This window comes from Vigna umbellata, chromosome 1 (assembly GCF_029865625.1).
Source record: "Vigna umbellata cultivar VRB3 chromosome 1, Vumbellata_1.0, whole genome shotgun sequence".
In the NCBI taxonomy this organism is placed as follows: Eukaryota; Viridiplantae; Streptophyta; class Magnoliopsida; order Fabales; family Fabaceae; genus Vigna; species Vigna umbellata.
In genome coordinates, this window is record NC_142165.1 from 94,603,129 (window position 1) to 94,620,913 (window position 17,785).

General features: G+C 31.9%; 2 protein-coding genes across 2 annotated transcripts; one reads left to right on the forward strand and one right to left on the reverse strand.

Annotated features, from left to right (window-relative positions):
- Window positions 1-6,479: 6,479 nt before the first annotated feature.
- LOC148206867 (ACT domain-containing protein ACR8-like) lies at window positions 6,480-9,787 on the forward strand. Its single transcript, XM_088104861.1, has 7 exons — window positions 6,480-6,945; window positions 7,581-7,626; window positions 7,735-7,849; window positions 7,929-7,996; window positions 8,129-8,695; window positions 8,777-8,881; window positions 8,987-9,787. The coding sequence occupies exons 1-7, from the start codon at window positions 6,884-6,886 to the stop codon at window positions 9,347-9,349; spliced, it is 1,326 nt and encodes a 441-aa protein (XP_087960987.1). The 5' UTR covers window positions 6,480-6,883; the 3' UTR covers window positions 9,350-9,787.
- Window positions 9,788-14,327: 4,540 nt separating this feature from the next.
- On the reverse strand, window positions 14,328-15,056 carry LOC148206868 (putative histone H2B.1). The gene has a single exon (XM_088104862.1). It carries the CDS (start codon window positions 14,960-14,962, stop codon window positions 14,525-14,527), a length of 438 nt encoding a protein of 145 aa, XP_087960988.1. The 5' UTR covers window positions 14,963-15,056; the 3' UTR covers window positions 14,328-14,524.
- Between the last annotated feature and the right edge of the window lie 2,729 nt (window positions 15,057-17,785).

Below are 17,785 nucleotides of genomic sequence, written 5' to 3' on the forward strand. Positions count from 1 at the left end.
TTTAATTTATTAGTGATATTATTTTTTACATACTAAACAGAGTTATAATATGTGAAAAGTTGTAAACAATTCAAATGTTAATTAAAATTCCATGTAATACATTCAAAAATTTTAATTCAATTAGGTTATGAAGAATATATTTATTATTTTTTAAAATTTGAAAATTAAATTATATTAAAGTTTTAGACATTGATAAATTCTAATTTTATATAAAAGTTTAAAGACTAAAACATATTTAATCTAATCTTAGAAAAACGAAAATAATTCAACACTCACAAATATCAACATTTTTATGAAAATTCAAAATTCTTTTGACTAGCATGATAATGTAAAATACCACTACTAAAAATTACAGATGAAGAATACTGTATCTGATAAATCTCTTTTTAATACCTTAAAAATGTAATTTCCATCTTTAAAGTTTATGTGATTAAAGAAGAGTATTATATATATATATATATATATATATATATATATATATATATATATATATATATATATATATATATATATATATATATATAGGGGTTTGCTAACGCGCGTACGCCTGTTTTTCAGTTGGTACATTTTAGCAATGTGTACCGGGTTTTAGTAGACAAAAATATCCTTATATATCATTGATTCTAAGTTTTAAGGTTAAGGGTATTTTAATAATTTTCATTCTAAAAACTAAAAAAGGAAAAAAAGAAATCCCCCAAACCCTTACTCACCTCTCTCGTTCCTGTCAACTCTTTCTCTTTTCTCTTTCTCAGTCCAATCTTTTCTCTGTCATCCCTACTGTAGCCCCAATTGAAAAAATCAGAAACACTTGTTGTTAAACAATCTTACAAAAAAATGATTTTATAATGAGTTTTCATCTTATAATTTTTGTCTTATCTAATTTTATCCAATTTTCACAAGCATAAAGGAATTGATAATTGACCTGGAAAAAATCAGAAATACTCGCTGTTAAACAATTTCTTACAAAAAATGATTTTATAATGAGTTTTTATTTTATAATTTTTGTCTAATCTAATTTTATCTAATTTTCACAAGCATAATGACATCAAAGGAATTGGTAATTGGCCTGTAAAAAAATTAGAAACACTCAGTTGTTAAACAATTTCTTACAAAAAATGACTTTATAATAAGTTTTCATTTTATAATTTTTGTCGTATATAATTTTATCTAATTTTCTTATATACTATGGATTTTAAGTTCTAAGGTTAAGGGTATTTTAATAATTTTTATTCTCAAAACTAAAAAAAAAAAAAAAAGAAACCCCCAAACCCTTACTCCCAATTGAAAGTTAAACAATCTTACAAAAAAATGATTTTATAATGAGTTTTGATCTTATAATTTTTGTCTTATCTAATTTTATCCAATTTTCACAAGCATAAAGGAATTGGTAATTGACCTGGAAAAAATCAGAAATACTTGTTGTTAAACAATTTCTTACAAAAAAATGACTTTATAATGAGTTTTTATTTTATAATTTTTGTCTTATCTAATTTTCACAAGCATAATGACATCCGAAAGAATTGGTAATTGGCCTGGAGGGTTTTTTTAGAGATGATGATTCAACATATGCAGATGATGAAATTAAAGAAATTAATGAAGATGGTGAAATTGAAGAGATCTTGAATGAACCTTTGCCTCAAGGTGAATATGTCAATGACTCAACTCTTTAGAAAGACAAATTGTTTAAAGGCAAGTGTTTCTGATTTTTTCAATTGGGGCTACAGTAGGGATGACAGAGAAAAGGTTGGAGTGAGAGAGATGAAAGAGGAAGGATTGAGAGGAATGAGAGAGGTGAGTAAGGGTTTGGGGGGGTTTCTTTTTTTTTTTTAAGTTTTGAGAATGAAAATTATTAAAATACCCTTAACCTTAAAACTTAGAATCCATGATATATAAGGTATTTTTGTCTACTAAAATCCGGTACACATTGCTAAAATGTACCAACTGAAAAACAGGCGTACGCGCTATATATATATATATATATATATATATATATATATATATATATATATATATATATGAGGTTTGCTGACGTACGTACGTCTGTTTTTCAGTTGGTACATTTTGACAATGTGTACCGAGTTTTAGTAGACAAAAATACTCTTATATATCATGGATTCTAAGTTTTAAAGTTAAGAGTATTTTAATAATTTTCATTCACAAAACTAAAAAAAAAAAAGAAACCCCTCAAGTCCTTACTCACCTCTCTCTCATTCCTCTCAACCCTTTCTCTTTCATCTCTGTCACTTGAACCTTTTCTCTGTACCGTAGTTCCAGTTGAAAAAATAAAAAACACTTGACGTTAAATTAATTTGCCTTTGTAAAGAGTTGAGTCATTCACATATTCAACTTCAAGCGCAAAGGTTCATTCAAGATCTCTTCAATTTCACCATCTTCATTAACCTATATGCATATGTTGAATCATCATCTCTAAAAAAACCCTCTAAGCCAATTACCAATTCCTTCGGATGTCATTATGTTTGTGAAAATTAGATAAAATTATATACGACAAATTATAAAATAAAAACTCATTATAAAATCATTTTTTGTAAGAAATTGTTTAACAACGAATGTTTCTGATTTTTTTCAGGCCAATTACCAATTCCTCTGATGTCATTATGCTTGTGAAAATTAGATAAAATTAGATAAGACAAAAATTATAAAATAAAAACTTATTATAAAATCATTTTTTGTAAGAAATTATTTAACAAGGAGTATTTCTCATTTTTTTCAAGTCAATTACCAATTCCTTTATGCTTGTGAAAATTAGATAAGACAAAAATTATAAAATGAAAATTCATTATAAAATCATTTTTGTAAGATGGTTTAACGACAAGTGTTTCTGATTTTTTTCAATTTGGGTTACAGTAGAGATGACAGATAAAAAGTTGGAGTGAGATGGAAGAAAAATGGTTGAGAGGAATGAGAGAAGTGAGGAAAAGTTTGGGGTTTTTTTTTTTTTATATAGTTTTTAGAATGAAAATTATTAAAATATCCTTAATCTTAAAACTTAGAATCCATGATATATAAGGGTATTTTGATCTGCTAAAACCCGATATTTTTGTCTACTAAAACTCGATACACATTACTAAAATATACCAACTCAAAACAAAGCATACGCGCTAGCAAAGTCCTATGTAATATAAAGGATATCGTGACTCAATTAAAAGTTTTTGAGGTTATCATTTATAATTATTTCTGCATACATTATATTTTGCGTAAATTGTCTCATGCATATGTCTTTTTCAAATTTTTGTACAAGCTCACTTAAAAATAATAAGTCTATTTATGATCCACATAGGGAAATGTTATTAATGGATGAGAGAGGAAATAAAGTTCCTATATCTTTCAAAATAAAAAGAATTATTTTAACAATAAAGAAAATATTGATATTGAGCTATTTGTAAAGAAAGCATAAAAAAATATTTAAAATAATTTAAAATATAATTTATTTTAAAAATAAATATTGTATTTAGAGAAAATATTTCAATAAATACAAGATTTGTGATCTTTAAATAAGGATTATAAATATATTTATCAATTAATACATGGATTAAACAAAATAGTTAGAGGATAACTTTTTGTTGTAGTTAAAGAACTATAAGTTACACGTGAAGTCAAATACATAAAAGTAATTATTTTCATTTTGTAACCTTCTATTATATATTCTTATACAAGAGTAAACTTTTATAGTATTTTCGTAATATTTTTAATCATCTCATTTTATACAAAAGTAAAGTGCAAATAATAGCATACACATATTTTAATAATTGTTAAAATTACTATGGATTTGTAAAAGGTAAAATTAATTTGAAAACTTATATGGAGTTATTTGATTTATGAATGTTAAAAAATTATTTATACATATATGTATATAAATTGTAGTTATTAATTATTAATTTGGTTTCATTTTGAGAAAAGGATAAAATTATTTTATTTATAAAAAACTAAATCAAATCAAAATTTAAAATATCGAAACCAAATTAAATACACATACATTGTTTACACATAACACTACCAATATTACATCACAATATCACTATCACCTAATTTGATACATAACATAAAAAATTAAAAATAGTAAAAAGTAACCCTTAACATATACAAAGTCAAATTAACGAAAACTATGTTCACGAAGAACGTTCTTACCATATGGACGGGTTCCATTAAAAACGAACAAAACTAATACTTTTAGAAACATAAAATACCATATTGAAAATTTAAATTTCAGTAAACAAAATGTAAGATACTAAAATAATATTTATTAATCTTTTAATAGAAGTAGATGTTTGTCTTGGATAGCGTAGAGAAAAGAAACAAAAAACAAATTTTGGGAGTCCCGTTTTCGAATTTGGCGCCAGGAAAAAGGAGTCCTAACGGTCAAAAGTAGCGATTGGGAGGGATGTTGTGAGAACCAACAAAGAAAAAAAGCGGGAGTCTGGAAAGAACGAAAGTGGGTCCCATGATTTGTAAAAAATGGAATGAGTCCTCACGCTTCCCAGTCTGCCCTTTACCCACTGCCAAAAGACACTGTGCTTCCCATTTTCGAATCCGTTCAAAATTTCAAACAGCCTGCGTGCGTGGCCCATGCACTCTTTAGGGCCACAATATCTACGCGGATCCTCTCCTTCTCCCTCCTTTGCCGCCAACATTCCTCTCTTCCCGCCACAACTTCTGACGTCAAATCACGCCTCCTTTCCTTTGTCTCTTCCAAAACCCACATTCCATGCCCCCTCACTCTTTCTCTCTCTCGCCGTTTATCTGACCCAAGAAATGGGTCCCTCCCTCCATCATCTTCTCTCTCCAATGTTTCCAATTTCAAAAACAACCACCCTTACCATCATACATCATCCATGGACCAAAAAATTAAACTAACCAAACATGATCATGAATCTCATTCTCCACACCTGCCTCCACCACTACCCTACCACTCTTCCCTCATACGTGCGCCTATGTTCTTCGCAACCAATCCTATTACTCCTTTTCAATACCCTCCACTTATTATCTTTAATAATCAACTAAATCATACCTAATCAATTACTATATCTACGCATCTTCCCATACACTAATCAAATACTTACTGTTTTTTCTTCTTTTTACCATAATACTCACAGGAACACATGCAAAGGATTGTATTTCTAGTCATCATTTTCATGTTATGAGATTTTTAACTGCCTTTAAACAAAACATATTCAGTATCAGTAAAATTAAAGCATGTCACTAACCATTTATATAAACTACTTCATTTCATCATTGACTCTCACCTATACCCCTCTCTGTATCATTCCGACTTTTTACAACAACAAAACAATCATTTCTAGAATATTGTATGAATATTAAATCGATTTGATAGAAGTTATGTTCCAAAATATTAGCAACATATTTTAGTTTATGTTTCAATTTTAAAGAGGAATTAGAATCTTTGCAATTACTTAAAAAGGTCGTGGTCTTTACCGTTACTGTAACATAATAAAAAATATATATTTGTTTTAAATAACAGGAAAAACGTATAATAACTTTCACTGTAATTAGTGCACTGTGTATGATACAACAACATATACACTTTTTTTTTCTATCATATTATCTTGCTAATAATGGAAATGATTTTATTTTATAGTTAAAGAGAGAAATGCAGATGCTGAAAAACTAATTAATACATAAATACTAATTGACGAATGTAAGGAAAATGGGGATGGAAAAAGAATGAGTGTATAAGGTTATGAGGAAAGACAATAATGTTTTCTAACAGCACAAAAAAACGTATAATAAGTTTCGGTGTAATAACATGCACCATTATTTGATTCTGACATATATTATGTTGTTAATAAAGGAAATGATTTAATTTTTAATTTAAGAACGGCAATGCAGATGGCGGTAAGTGGAAATTAATTAAGGATAATTTGAATCTTGTGAATGACGGATATAGGGAAGGCATGGATGAAACAAGAATGAGTATATAGGGTTATAAGGAAAGACAATAATGAAATTAACAGGAGAGACAGAAGTAGAGAGAGGAGAAATACAAGGGAAAGTTGGCCAAAAACAAGAGACGGAGGAAATGCCTATAAGAGCGGTGTTGTCACGTGCCTACGTCATAATTAATCACACCGTAATTACCAAGATTACTCGATTGTTACTATGGCCCCCAAAATGCCACGTGGCTGGAGCCCACTGGTCTACCCCTCTTCCGTTGGCACTGTGCTGTTGAGTCCAAAGCACGCAAAGGAGCACAAGTAAATTCCACGTGTCGTCCCAGCTGGACCCGTAACTACCCCGATTTGTGTGTCTTGGTGGTTGGTTTAGCCGCTGGGGAAGATAACGGGGTGAAAGAGTAAGTTGGGTCAGGACGGGCAAGCCATGTCACGCTGCCCGCGTAGCCTAGGCGTGGCCTATGATTTAAATTTAAATAAAGAAATAAAATAAAATAGAGATAGTAGGAACTAAAAGTCATGAATAATATAAATAGGTATTATGTGCGGTTTTAGAAAGAGGTAGAGGTAGGATCAAGGCGTGGGTTGCGCTAGGAAGAAGAGAGAGAAAGGAAGTAGTTCTCGCACTCTCACAGCAAGGCACAGCGAATGCGAGCAAGTTTGGTAAGATTTGTTTATGGCGATTTGATCGAAGGAGGTAGTGCGCATTAAAAGCCACCGTTTGGAATTTTAAGGCAACTTTATCTACTACCAGTATATAACTTCTGCCCAGTTTCCACACCCAGACACATCACGAGAATTTACTGTACCGTCTTACTCACTGACCGACTCACGTCGTTTCGGGTGGCTATTCTTGCTGCTGGCAAAGCCGCTCCGCGGTAACCTCTTTTCATCAGAGCCTTATTCTTTCCTCGCTGGGTTTCTTCAGCTGCAGTCATAATACTCCACGTTTAAACATGGAGTGGCAACCATGTACGGATGAGTACGAGAAGCTCGTAATTCGCATGAGCACTCCCAGGTTTGTCTAATCAACTTCAATTCTTACTTCTTCTTTCTCTTTTCTGTTTTTATTTTCTTTTGCCCTTTTTCTTCATGCCCCTGATTAAGCAATTTTCGCAGGGGTGGTTTTCCTTTCACGGGTTTTTCAGAATCTTATTGAATGTTTTGTGTAGTGTTTTTCTTTCATACTTTTCTGCCTTTTTTTTTCTCCCTTTGTCAAAATCTTTCATAATTCCAAACCCCTCATTGTGATTTTTAAGTCTAGAACTGCAACTTGTTTCGAAATTAATTGCTATTTTATTATTCTGTTTGTGTAAAATTGTTAACTCGTTGCGTGCTTTGGATTTAATGATTTAATTTTCTAATCGTGTCTGACTGTGTCAAGAATCGTGAACATCTCGAAGGGGGAGAAAAGTATGTTTTATCTAATCCTCATCGCTTTTGTCTAATTGATTTGTACCGACAACTGTATTTTAACAATTTTCTGACTTTTCTTTCTTTATCGTGTCTCATGACTCCATTGCCCCTTTTCTTCCAGAATGTTTTTCTTCATTCACATTACTTTATCTTTTTTATTGTGTTTTCATTCATTCCTAGAAATTCGGCTTTAAAAAGTTGTAACTACGCTGACTTTGACCTTTTATTGCGAGACAGGGTTGTCATAGATAATGCCGTGTGCTCCACCGCAACAATAGTCAAGGTAAACCCCGCAAGAAAATCCGTCATTTTTTTTCCCTCAAATTGTTGTTTTTCATGTATAAGTTAGGAAAATCATAAACTAATGGATTCTCTTTGATAAAATGTGTAGGTTGATAGCGGAAGAAAACATGGGATACTTTTGGATGCCGTACAAGTGCTTTCTGATCTAAATCTTTCAATTAAGAAGGCTTACATTTCCTCCGATGGGAGATGGTTCATGGATGGTAAGCTAATTTCCCCCTCTCTTTCAATTGGTAATTTTTATTTCGTGTGCTCTAATCTCTGCCTTGAATTGAATGACAGTTTTTCATGTTACTGATCAAAACGGAAACAAGCTAACCGATCAGAGCGTTTTGAATTATATTGAACAGGTATTAATTAATTTGGACATCTATTTTATCTTCGAAGTTCGGTACTCTCCCAAGTTGTTTTTCTGTACTGGGTCTGAATTATTTTAAAAATAACCGCACTCTCAATTGTGTTGTTTTTATGTTATGTATCAGTCGCTTGGCGGAATTCACAATGGGAGTGCCAATGTCTTAAACGGTCTCACTACCCTTGAATTAACGGGCACAGACCGCGTTGGTCTTCTTTCGGAGGTGTTTGCTGTACTAGCTGAGCAGCAATGTGATGTGGTTAATGCTAAGGTTTGGACTCACAATGGCCGGATTGCCTCTTTAATCTATGTGAAAGACAGCAGTTCTGGGACTCTTATCGAGGACTCTCAGAGAATTAAAACTATTGAAGCACGTTTAAGAAATGTTCTAAAGGGTGACAATGATATTAGGAGTGCGAAAACTTCCTTCACTAACGCCGTTGTGCACACAGAAAGAAGGCTGCACCAGATGATGTACGCTGATCGTGATTACCAAAGGAATCCCATTTTCAAGTCTACTTCTGATATCCCAGTAGTCACCGTTCAAAATTGGGCCGAAAGGGGTTATTCGGTTGTCAATGTGCAGTGCAAGGATCGAATTAAACTTTTGTTTGATGTGGTCTGTAATTTGACTGACATGGAATATGTTGTGTTCCATGGAACTGCCAAGACAACAGTTGACCAAGCGTATCTGGTAATTATTCATAATCAATTGTTATTTTTTGGTCGGTTACTTGTTTTACATGCTAAGTTGAACTGAAATGATTCACTACAGGAGTTTTATATAAGACACAAGGATGGGACTCCAATTAGTTCAGAACCAGAACGTCATCGTGTGATTCAATGCTTGCAAGCTGCTGTGGAGAGAAGGGCATTTGAGGTATAGTGTTCTTGGTCGTAGTTTTGTTTGCTAAGTTATTAGTATTGGTATTACCTTATGGACTTATATAAATTGATTAATTATATGATATATTTTTGGATATAGGGTGTTATGTTAGAGTTATGTACGGAGGATAGACAGGGGCTTCTAGCAGAAGTGATGAGAACTTTTCGAGAGAACGGGCTTAATGTGACAAGGGCGGAGATATCTACCATTGGGGACAGGACATCAAATGTGTTTTATGTAACAGATGCGATCGGATACCCTGCGGATCCAAAAATCATCGAATCTGTTAGGCAGAAAGTAGGATTGAGCCATTTAAAAGTGAAGGAGTTAGCATTGGTATGCCACGAGAAGGCAGAAAGGGAAGATGAAGCAGTTGGGGTTGGTGGGGCAGTGTTGCTGTGTCTGGGGAGCCTCGTGAGAAGGAATCTATACAATTTGGGTTTGATAAAATCGTGCTCTTAAAAGCGGAAAGGGGCGGTGTGAGAGAGAATTTAGGAGTGTGGAAGATATTTGCAACTTTTAGAGCATAATATTCTTTGCTTGAGGTTTGAGGTTTGTGTACATAATAAGTAAAGGTGGAATTTGGTGATGGTAGTTGTTCGTTGGTTGGGTTGGATTTGGTAGGTGAAATCTGATCATATACAGCTGGAATGGTTTGCGTCCCTACCATTTTAAATGCTTTGCGTGAAGAGGGGAAGTATTTTGGAGGAGATTGGGAATTGCATTAGAGGTTGTCGGCCTTGGTAAAAGTTAATTAATAGCAGTATTGGATTCTTTGGTGGCATAGGGAAATATAGTTAGATGCAGGGCAAATTTGGTTTCATACACCACGAAATTTGTACATAACGGCATACCAATTATTATCATTATTTAATACAAGTGTTTCACTCCATTCTTTAATTTAACTGTCTCTCTGCATGCTCTTAAAGATTGTTAGTTGCTTTGCGGTGCACCCTTTTTTACACGAATCCGAATCTTGTTTTTTCCTCCTTTTGGCCCCACGTATAATATGTGTGTTGGAGACTTCTAAAGGATTAAGTTGGGCATAAAATTGAAAGCATGATCCAATGAAAAACATGTGTAAGGATGTGTTCACTTGAAACCATGGATGAATTTGACAAGATTTAAAAATAAAATGTATTGTTTTTAAAAGAATTTAAAATTAAATAAGAATGAATTTGGAAATAAAATTTATAAAAATTTAGGAGAGATTTGAGTAATGCGATAAATTAAAAAAATGTTTTAATAAATTAACATTATCAAAACAAATTTAATGATAAAAGTAATATAAAATTATATTTAGAAGTAAAATTATTTTTTATTATAAAACCAATCATCTAGTTTTAATTTAATTATTTTTTCTGTTCACCTAAATTTTTTTTCTATTCATCTTACAAAATAGGTATCCATTCGTAGAGATCCTTAGATTTGAATATAAAACTTTTATCATCTCAGGATAAATGGACGATCTAGTGAAACAAAGTCTGTCAGTCCTTGAAATATTAGGTGATGATGAAAATAAAGACAGAATGTGGTGAATAAATCAAAATTCATAATATTTGACAGCATAAGAGTTCTTATATAAAAGTTACTTGCGTAGTGTTCCATCTAAAGATAAAAATAAAGACAGAATGTGGTGAATAAATCAAAATTCATAATATTTGACAGCATAAGAGTTCTTATATAAAAGTTACTTGCGTAGTGTTCCATCTAAAGATAAAAATAAAGACAGAATGTGGTGAATAAATCAAAATTCATAATCTTTGACAGCATAAGAGTTCTTATGTAAAAGTCACTTGCGTAGTGTTCCATCTAATGATAATCACTAAAGAAACATAGTTCATTTAATACACAACTTTGTAGTCAATAAAATTGTGAGTCTATTAAATTCACCATAGAGGTTTTGCATTTCAAACCACGTGATGATGACATTCCCAAGATGAGAGAGATGGCACATATTGAGTTTGACCTACACTGTAATCATCCATATGTGGCGATAAAGGTGTAGTCGGGTTATTACACCCTTGAAACATAGGTGCTTAGGATATGTACTCCATTTGATTGATAGTGAAAATCAACATCTAAACGAGTTTCCTAATAATGATGACGTTTCTCACGTGTTGTTTGCACTCCACTACCTATAGCTCGTTCAGCCGTCCAAAACTCCCCCGTATATCATAATGTCTAATATCCACAATAGATAGCTTCTTTAAACAATGTCCTGCTTTTCTAATTGGTAGTCCAGAGACTATTAGTATCTCGTCCTTCGGGGTACTATATCAACCATACAGATGCAATGTTTGGACAGAGACTATTAGTATCTCGTCCTGATTTAGCTATGCCTTTTTCTTTATACTAGTGACACCACAATGGAGATTAATTCACTCGCCAGTTACAGGTCAGCGAACAAAAACAATGTTAACGGGGCAAGCCGGCACAAGCTGGCCTCCCAAATGATATGTTCCTAAAAAAAATTAGTTGATAAACGTTACACTAGGTTAAAGGGAGTTAATGCACTTGTTAAAACAAATTAATGCCAAGAGGATGCGGACTCCTGTTTCGTAATCTGTATTTCATACCCAACGAAAATGAATAATAGGCAATAGAAGCCCAAACTGGGTCAGGTGTAAAAGTTTTTACTAAAGTCCATTCGCTTTCCCCTAATAAATAGAGCAAGCAAAATACAGTGTTCCATCACCAAGCCCCGAATAACCATAGATGTTTAGCAAGAAACATGGCCAATTCCTTCAGTTTAAATGCATTGCCTCTGCATGATATTTCTCCAGATCATCTGCATGTAATTTTTCGTCACGTCTTCCTCCACCATAACCTCTTCCTTGACCTCCATCCTTTTGAATGCCTGGCCCTCTTCCTCCTGGCTTTCTAAATGCCCCCACTTCTTCCTTATCCACTGAGTCAGATCAATAGCACATATGTATATTGGGCAAAGTAAATAGGGATGACCAAAACTTTAAAATCTTCAAGGATTTGTCTGAATTAAAAATTATTTCACACTAATTAAATTGGATTATTTTTTTTTGTTTTACTAAACTATACTTCATTGAAATTTATTTTCTGTTTAGACACACATCATGACTTTGCGACAGGCCGAAATAAGTTACAGGTCGAGATAGATTGGGTTGGATCGAAAGTCAAGACGCGCCAACTTAACCCAAGTTCGAGATAGGATGCATCAACGATTAAGATGGATCAGGTTAAATCCAAGATCAAAAAAGGTTGAGCATGATCAAAGGTCGAGATCTAGGCCAAATTCAAGATGAGTCAAAGGTTGAGACAAATCATGTCAGGCTAAAGGTTGATGGGCCAGATTTAGCAAAATGTTGAGATGGATTTGACTCGAAGTTCGATGAATTTCACTCGAGATGTCAATGGTTGAAACACGATTGAGTCAGTCCATACTAAAATTCAACCCAGTCGGCCCCGATCGAAAATCATACCAACTCGGCCTGAACGACCACAGTAAAAAATCGATCGAGACTGTCACAATCAAAACTCGATCGAGTTGGTCCCAACTGAAATTCGACTAAATTCGACCAAGTTGGCCCTTGCCGAAAATCAGTCGAAATTGGGCAGGGTCGCCACAGTCGAAACTTAGTCGAGTCAGTCTCTAAAATTCGGCCTACTCAGCCCTGGTCAAAAATTAACCAAATTCTGTCATGACGACTATAATTGAAACTTGATTGATTTGGACCTAGGCTAAATTTGACTTAATTTGGCCGAGTTGTCCCTTGCTGATAGTCGATCGTGTCTACCTCGACCAATACTTAGTCGAGTTCATCCGACCAAATTCAGACAAGGTAAAATCGACCAAATTTGATTTAAGTCCAACCAAAATTTGTTTGAGTCAACAAGAGTTAAAGTGAATTGCAACTTTAAAGACACTCAAACAAATAAAAAGTATAAAGTGAAGTAGATTTAAGTTAATAAGTAGTTAACTCAATTATACCTTTAAAGATTCAATTTTTTAAAACTAAATTATAAAATAGTATAATTGAGTTTTTAATATAAACAATTCAATATTTTTGGAACAATATAGTATATTTAATTGATAATTTAGTATAGCTTAGTTAATTTTTTCAAGTCCTAGAAGTAACACATTGAAAAAGCTTTATTTTGCAATAATGTATAACAATAACATGATAATTCTCTACAAATGAAAGAAATGCATTTTACAAAAAATAATCATCGAACTAAGTACATTACACTCTATAAACTATTTTAAAAAATGGGATTGGTTAGGAATTTACAATAACAAATTTGTAATAACAAAACATATTAAAACAAATAAGAAATTATAACAATCATCGTACCCATCAGCTTATATGGAAATGACATTCATCTTCATTCCTTACCAATCTTTTAAAGTTCTCTTTTAATTCCAATTATATCTAATAGTAAACAATTACACGTTTAATAGTATATATTATCAATTACATTTAACGTAAACTTAATGTTAAAGATAATAGTTATACTTATCAACTAAATAGTTAGTATCTAACCGAAGAACATTGATGGTAGAAAAAGGAATGTATTTATGTTTAGTTTTGTGAATTAAGTTAAAACCAATTGAAACAGCTTTCGTTTCAAATTGAAAGGTTTTTTATTAATGTGATTAGTTGTTTTATAAGAACCGCCTTTACATAAAACATTGAATGATTGAATGGAATGAATCTTATCCTCACTGGTTTTACATTGGAGATTTGTTTTTAGTGTAAGTGAAAGAGAGCAAAAACTACAAATGTAATATTAATCGGTCAAAATTTTCAGATAAAAAAGAAATACTTTTTAGAGAGGAAGAGACGACTAAGGCAGAGACGAATGAAAAAAAAAACACAAATCTAATGTTAAATGTCAGAAGAAGAACTATAAATCTTGCATTAAAAGATCGATTTGAAAGCAAAACCGAAAACCTTTTAGAAAAAAACACAGGAAAATCAAAGCATTATGTTGTGCATGCGAAAGAAAAGCCTTCATCTCTTTTGTAGACACATGACAAACAAATTATTCTAGATTTTTTTTGTCACCTCACTTTTGAAGTATATCCCTTCATAACAGAAACATACTTCTCTTTATGAAGTATCTCCTCACTTAAAACCACTTATTAGAAGTATATGAACTAAAATGTTAAACTCTATATATGTATAAAATTTATCTATCATGTATAAGAAAAATGTGTAAAATTAATCTATAATGTAGAAAGACTTCCAGTCTTAGATTGTGCCCTATAAAAGAAAATATTATATCCTGTAATATTTAAATATTGCTTAATTTCTTTTAGACACTACATATATTGAAATTAAAAATAATTTGGATAGATAAAACTAGTTTATAAAACTAAAATGAAGTTCATAAACAACTATTTCATTATAAAACTCTTCCCAACCAAGTTAGAAGAACCTGCAGAGCATTTAGAAAGGAGTTGATTTTGAAACACTTCTTCTACAGGATCAATTTAATCATTTCAATAGATAAAGGATATGCACAATCCAGTTTTTTCAATGCAAATTAAATCCTAGAATCTAATTATTCAAATCTAGGAACAGAACTTCAGATCCACTAGATACAACTAACAAGCATAGAGGACCAAGAGCACAGATCAGGAATCAGATAATTTGTTTAAGAACTGGTGAACTTTGTAACAGCCTTTGTACCCTCAGAGACAGCATGTTTGGCCAATTCTCCTGGTAGCACAAGCCTGACAGCAGTCTGGATTTCCCTTGATGTAATGGTGGGTTTCTTGTTGTAGCGGGCAAGTCTAGAAGATTCTTGGGCAAGCTTCTCGAAAATGTCATTGATGAAACTGTTCATGATGCCCATAGCCTTACTGGAGATACCAATGTCAGGGTGAACCTGCTTCAAAACCTTGAAGATGTAGATCTTGTATGTCTCCACACTCTTCTTGTGTCTCTTCTTCTTATCACCAGCTCCTCCTTCCTTCGGAAGCTTCTTCCCTGCCTTGGGCTTCTTCTCAGCCGGAGCCTTGTCTGCTACTGTGGACTTCTTCTCCTCCGCCGGCTTCTTCTCCGCTGGCTTCTTATCTGCCTTTGGTGCCATATCTAGGACAGAACTTTGAGCTCAGAAGTAAATTAGGGTTTAGATTTGGGATTTCAGAAGCTTAGTGTGAGAGCAGATGAAGTTGTGAATATCAGAGTTTAAGAGAAATGTAAATATAAGGGAAAGTTTTGTCTTCTTATTGGGTAATGGGGTTCTTCGCGGATCGATGAGCTGGCGTTTTTATGAAAGTGTTGATCAACGGCTGAGATGTTGGTTTCCCTTATTAGTTTCCTTTGGTGCCTAAACATATTCTTGTCCCACTGTTTTCTTTTATGATTGAGTTGAAAGCAAGACAGTTTTACAATGGAAACTTATGTTGTCCTTTTAAGTTTCATCTATGAAAATACATTTTCTTTTAAGAAAAAAAAAACATTTCTTTTAAGAAAATCCACTCCTATCTAATAAAAATATAGAATAAAATTTAGAACCATGAATTGTTTCCGTTATTAAATTATTTTTGTTTCAAAATATATATTATCTAATTTATCATCCTCCCATCTTTCAAATATTATATTTGTATGATGATAATGGTTTTACAAACACTATTAGAAAAACGACTCTTAACATTAGTCATTATTTACATTTTATATGCTGTTCAATACTGGTTAGTATCATAACTAGTATTTATATCTCTTATAACAAGTCAAAATTCGATAAATTGTTCATTATTGCATTAGGAAATCCTTCTACATCAATTATGAAGTGAACTAATATAGAATAATCTCCTTTAAACTATTACTGATGTAATAAGTGAGTTTATTTAGAGTTGTTTCTATGTATATTTCCTTACTTGTAAATGAATATATATATATATATATATATATATATATATATATATATATATATATATATATATATATATATATAATTAACCTTATTATATGTATATTGTCAACAACAAAAAATTAATATTGATTCAAAACAATAAATACAAAAAAAAATACCATTGATTCTGTTGTATACATATAACGAATTGAGAATCGATTCTAATAATAGGAAATCTCTACAATGAGGGTAATTGTATGTGAAAAAGAACAAGGGTAATTTGAACATTACACACTTGGTAATTTGAACAATGGGTCATTTTGCAAATGAGCACCCCCATTTTGTTGAATATCACCTGACCCCAAGAAAATACCATCATCAAATTCGTCTTCTTCTATAATACATACCTTGAAATAATGAAAGCAGTAGTGATAGGATTAATTTTATTTTAGAACTCGCTACTAGGTAAACTCCATTGGATTGATATACGAAATGGTAAAATAATTCGCGTTGAAATCATCATAAATTGACTTGTAGGAAATTAAAGTCAGTTTTTACAAAATTTTATCTTGAGTATTTTTTTACATTTATAACATATTTATATAATATTTTGTCATATTGATGTATTAATGAGATTATCTTTTCTGAAAACTTGTGAGCAAAATGAAAATTTAAATATATGAACAAATTTAGAAAAACTTTTAAATACGTATGGAAAAAAATAGAAGATAATATAACAAGTATACTTTTTAGATGTTGACTATGGAATTAGAAATTAATATTTTTTCCAAAATTAAAATAATTTAATATTATCTTTTAAAATCAAAATAAGAAATTCCTAACAGTTAATTTGAAAAAGAAAACTAATTAATTCTATCATTGTTAATATAAAATAATTAGGGGAGAGTATAAAAATCATATAATATATTATTTTACTTTGAAATAAAAATTGTTAAAGGCATAACAATTTTACGGTGGAAACAATTCAAGAATAAGTAATATTGAAAGAAAATGAATTATTTGATTTGTTATGTATTATTTTATTAGATAGGAATGAATTTTCTCAAAACAAATAATACAGATTAAAAAGATAAATTTGATATGCTATTGTTTGTTTTCTGACATGGACGTGTTTCGTTTCCTTTCCTTTGTAAAATTGTCTTGGTTTTCTCAATCATGTGATGTACTAGCCCGCAAGAATATACAACATTAGGCGCCAAAGGAAAACAAATGCGAAAAAAACATCTTTACCGTTGATCAACATATTCTTCAAAATGCCAGCTCATCAATCCACGCTAAAGTTCAGTAACCAATAAGAAGGTCAAAACCTTTTCCTATATTCACCATCCTAGTACGCTCTGGTCAGTCACAATTTCAACTACTTTGTGAGTATTATTTTTTTTTTTTATCAAGAGTCATTCTTCTTACATCTCACTGTCTTCATTTTTCATCCTTAATTTTACTTTTTTACCTTTCATTTAATAAAAAGTCAAAACTTCATTGATGAATTAATGTTTTTTAACCACCAACCATTTTCGTAACTGCCAACAACTAAAATTTCTTTTTGGGTATAAACCCTAAGTTGCAGCCGTCTTCTTCGTTTTCACTGTAGCATAGCAAGCATTATGTCTACTGTTTTTGTTATTTTTTCACTCATTTACTGTATTGAGTTGGTGGTTGTCATTCACTGGTAGTGTTGGGTGTGCCGGGAGATCTGGTGGTGCTGTGGCATTGTTCGGCGAGAGGAAGAAGACAGGTACGTCATTGGAGTCGCGGAATCTCCTAACCGCACTTCGAGTTGCGGAAACTAGTGGCTGCACTTCGAAGTGCGTTTTCTATTTTTTAGTCGCACTTTGAAGTGCGTTTCTTATATGTGCACCCTTTTTCTTTATTTCGTGCATGCTTTTTTTCTTTCATGATTTTTGTCTTATGGTATTATTTTTTATTTTAAATTTCTTGTTTTATGTTATGATTTTTTATTTTAAATTTCTTGTTCATGGATTATGCTTAGTCATTAGGCAGTGTATTATTAGTCAAAGAATGAATTGGAAAAACCTC